Below are 1,488 nucleotides of genomic sequence, written 5' to 3'. Positions count from 1 at the left end.
GGTAACTCCAGGTTAACTTACCCTCTATCTTAGATAATTTATCTTAAAACAATGGTTTCAAGTTAACATATCCTTTGTTAAATTATTTGTCATAGGTTATCATATTATCCAGGCATTAAGTTTAATTCAGCTGTAATAATAGTTAACAAACTTATGTTTTCCACTGTAGGTCGTGGAGGTGACTCATCTGAGAGGGTCCTGTTTCTCCTGTCCGTGATTAACTTGTTTTGTTATTTTATTAATTGGAAGTAGAAAAATCAGCCAGAGAAATGTTCGGGAAACTCTCTATTTACACGACAGCCGGTCATTGAAAAGAATTCACGTTTTTAAGACAAATATGTTCAACTATACTTTATCATATTTTCTGTGAATTGTAATGACCATTCGAAAACTGAGAGGAAAAACGTTTATTATTTGTGATTGTGGATGTTCACTAGGAGTTGCATAAGATGAGTGAAAATATGGCTACATTCTCATCCATAAAAGAGGAACTTGAGTATTTCAGGAACTTGGCTTCGGAGTATAAAAAAAAGTAAGTCAGTGTTCCACTTACTTAACTAGTATCATTCTCTATCTCTCCCTCTTTATTTGTCATATGGTTGAAATCAGCTAATTTTTAGCTGTTTGAAAGTGTGGACATTTATATTCGATGTCTGTTTGGAATTCCATGTAAAATGTAGTTACAATGTCCAGTTTTCTGTAAATATATATATATCATTTATATAAAAGATATATATATATATATACAAGGTGTGGAAAAATAAAATCATCAATAGAGTTTTTACATGGAAATCATAATTTATTTCATTTCTTGTTTCAAATGAGATTCAGTGTAATTCTGTGTTGAAGTTAGTAAAGTTTGTTATACCATTCAGAGCTACATGATACTTCACACACACAAGAACAAGAAAAAATGTAGGATTTCTTCCACAGAAATATTTCTTTCTGCTTAAGTAGTCTGAAAGCTTAGTGGAAAGCCAACGTTCCTACTAAGCTGTTGTAGTTAAGCGTATGTTAGAGTTCAGTGATAATGAAAGATTTCTACTTTACATATTATAGATGGCAAGACAGTGTGCAAGAATTAGAAGAATTCCAGGAGAGTAGTAGAGAGTTGGAGGCTGAACTAGAAGCCCAGCTCGAGCAGCTGGAAATGCAGAGTAAGGAGTTACGAGCCATGAATACACACCTACAGATGGAATATGAGAATCTGAAAGTAAACCATTGTTTTAAGATAAATTATCTAAGACAGAGGGTAAGTTAACCTGAAACCATTGTTTTAAGATAAATTATCTAAGACAGATGGATAAGTTAGCCTGAAACCATTGTTTTAAGACAAATTATCTAAGACAGAGGGTAAGTTAGCCTGAAACCATTGTTTTAAGACAAATTATCTAAGACAGATAGATAAGTTAGCCTGAAACCATTGTTTTAAGACAAATTATCTAAGACAGATAGATAAGTTAGCCTGAAACCATTGTTTTAAGATAA

The 1,488-nt window shown here is 32.4% G+C and overlaps 1 protein-coding gene across 1 annotated transcript in view; it reads left to right on the top strand.

Moving 5' to 3' along the window:
• LOC106475761 (nuclear distribution protein nudE homolog 1-like) overlaps positions 1-1,488 on the top strand; it is a gene marked incomplete at its 3' end in the record, with an annotated part of 6,718 nt that overhangs the window by 3,518 nt on the left and 1,712 nt on the right. The window contains exons 2-3 of the mRNA XM_013936437.2: positions 170-532; positions 1,060-1,213. Of these exons, the coding sequence (XP_013791891.1) occupies positions 450-532; positions 1,060-1,213 (237 nt within the window). The remainder of the gene's footprint in view (positions 1-169; positions 533-1,059; positions 1,214-1,488) is intronic.

This window comes from Limulus polyphemus, unplaced genomic scaffold (assembly GCF_000517525.1).
Source record: "Limulus polyphemus unplaced genomic scaffold, Limulus_polyphemus-2.1.2 Scaffold9122, whole genome shotgun sequence".
Classification (NCBI taxonomy): domain Eukaryota; kingdom Metazoa; phylum Arthropoda; class Merostomata; order Xiphosura; family Limulidae; genus Limulus; species Limulus polyphemus.
This window is presented reverse-complemented; position numbering and strand designations above follow the sequence as displayed.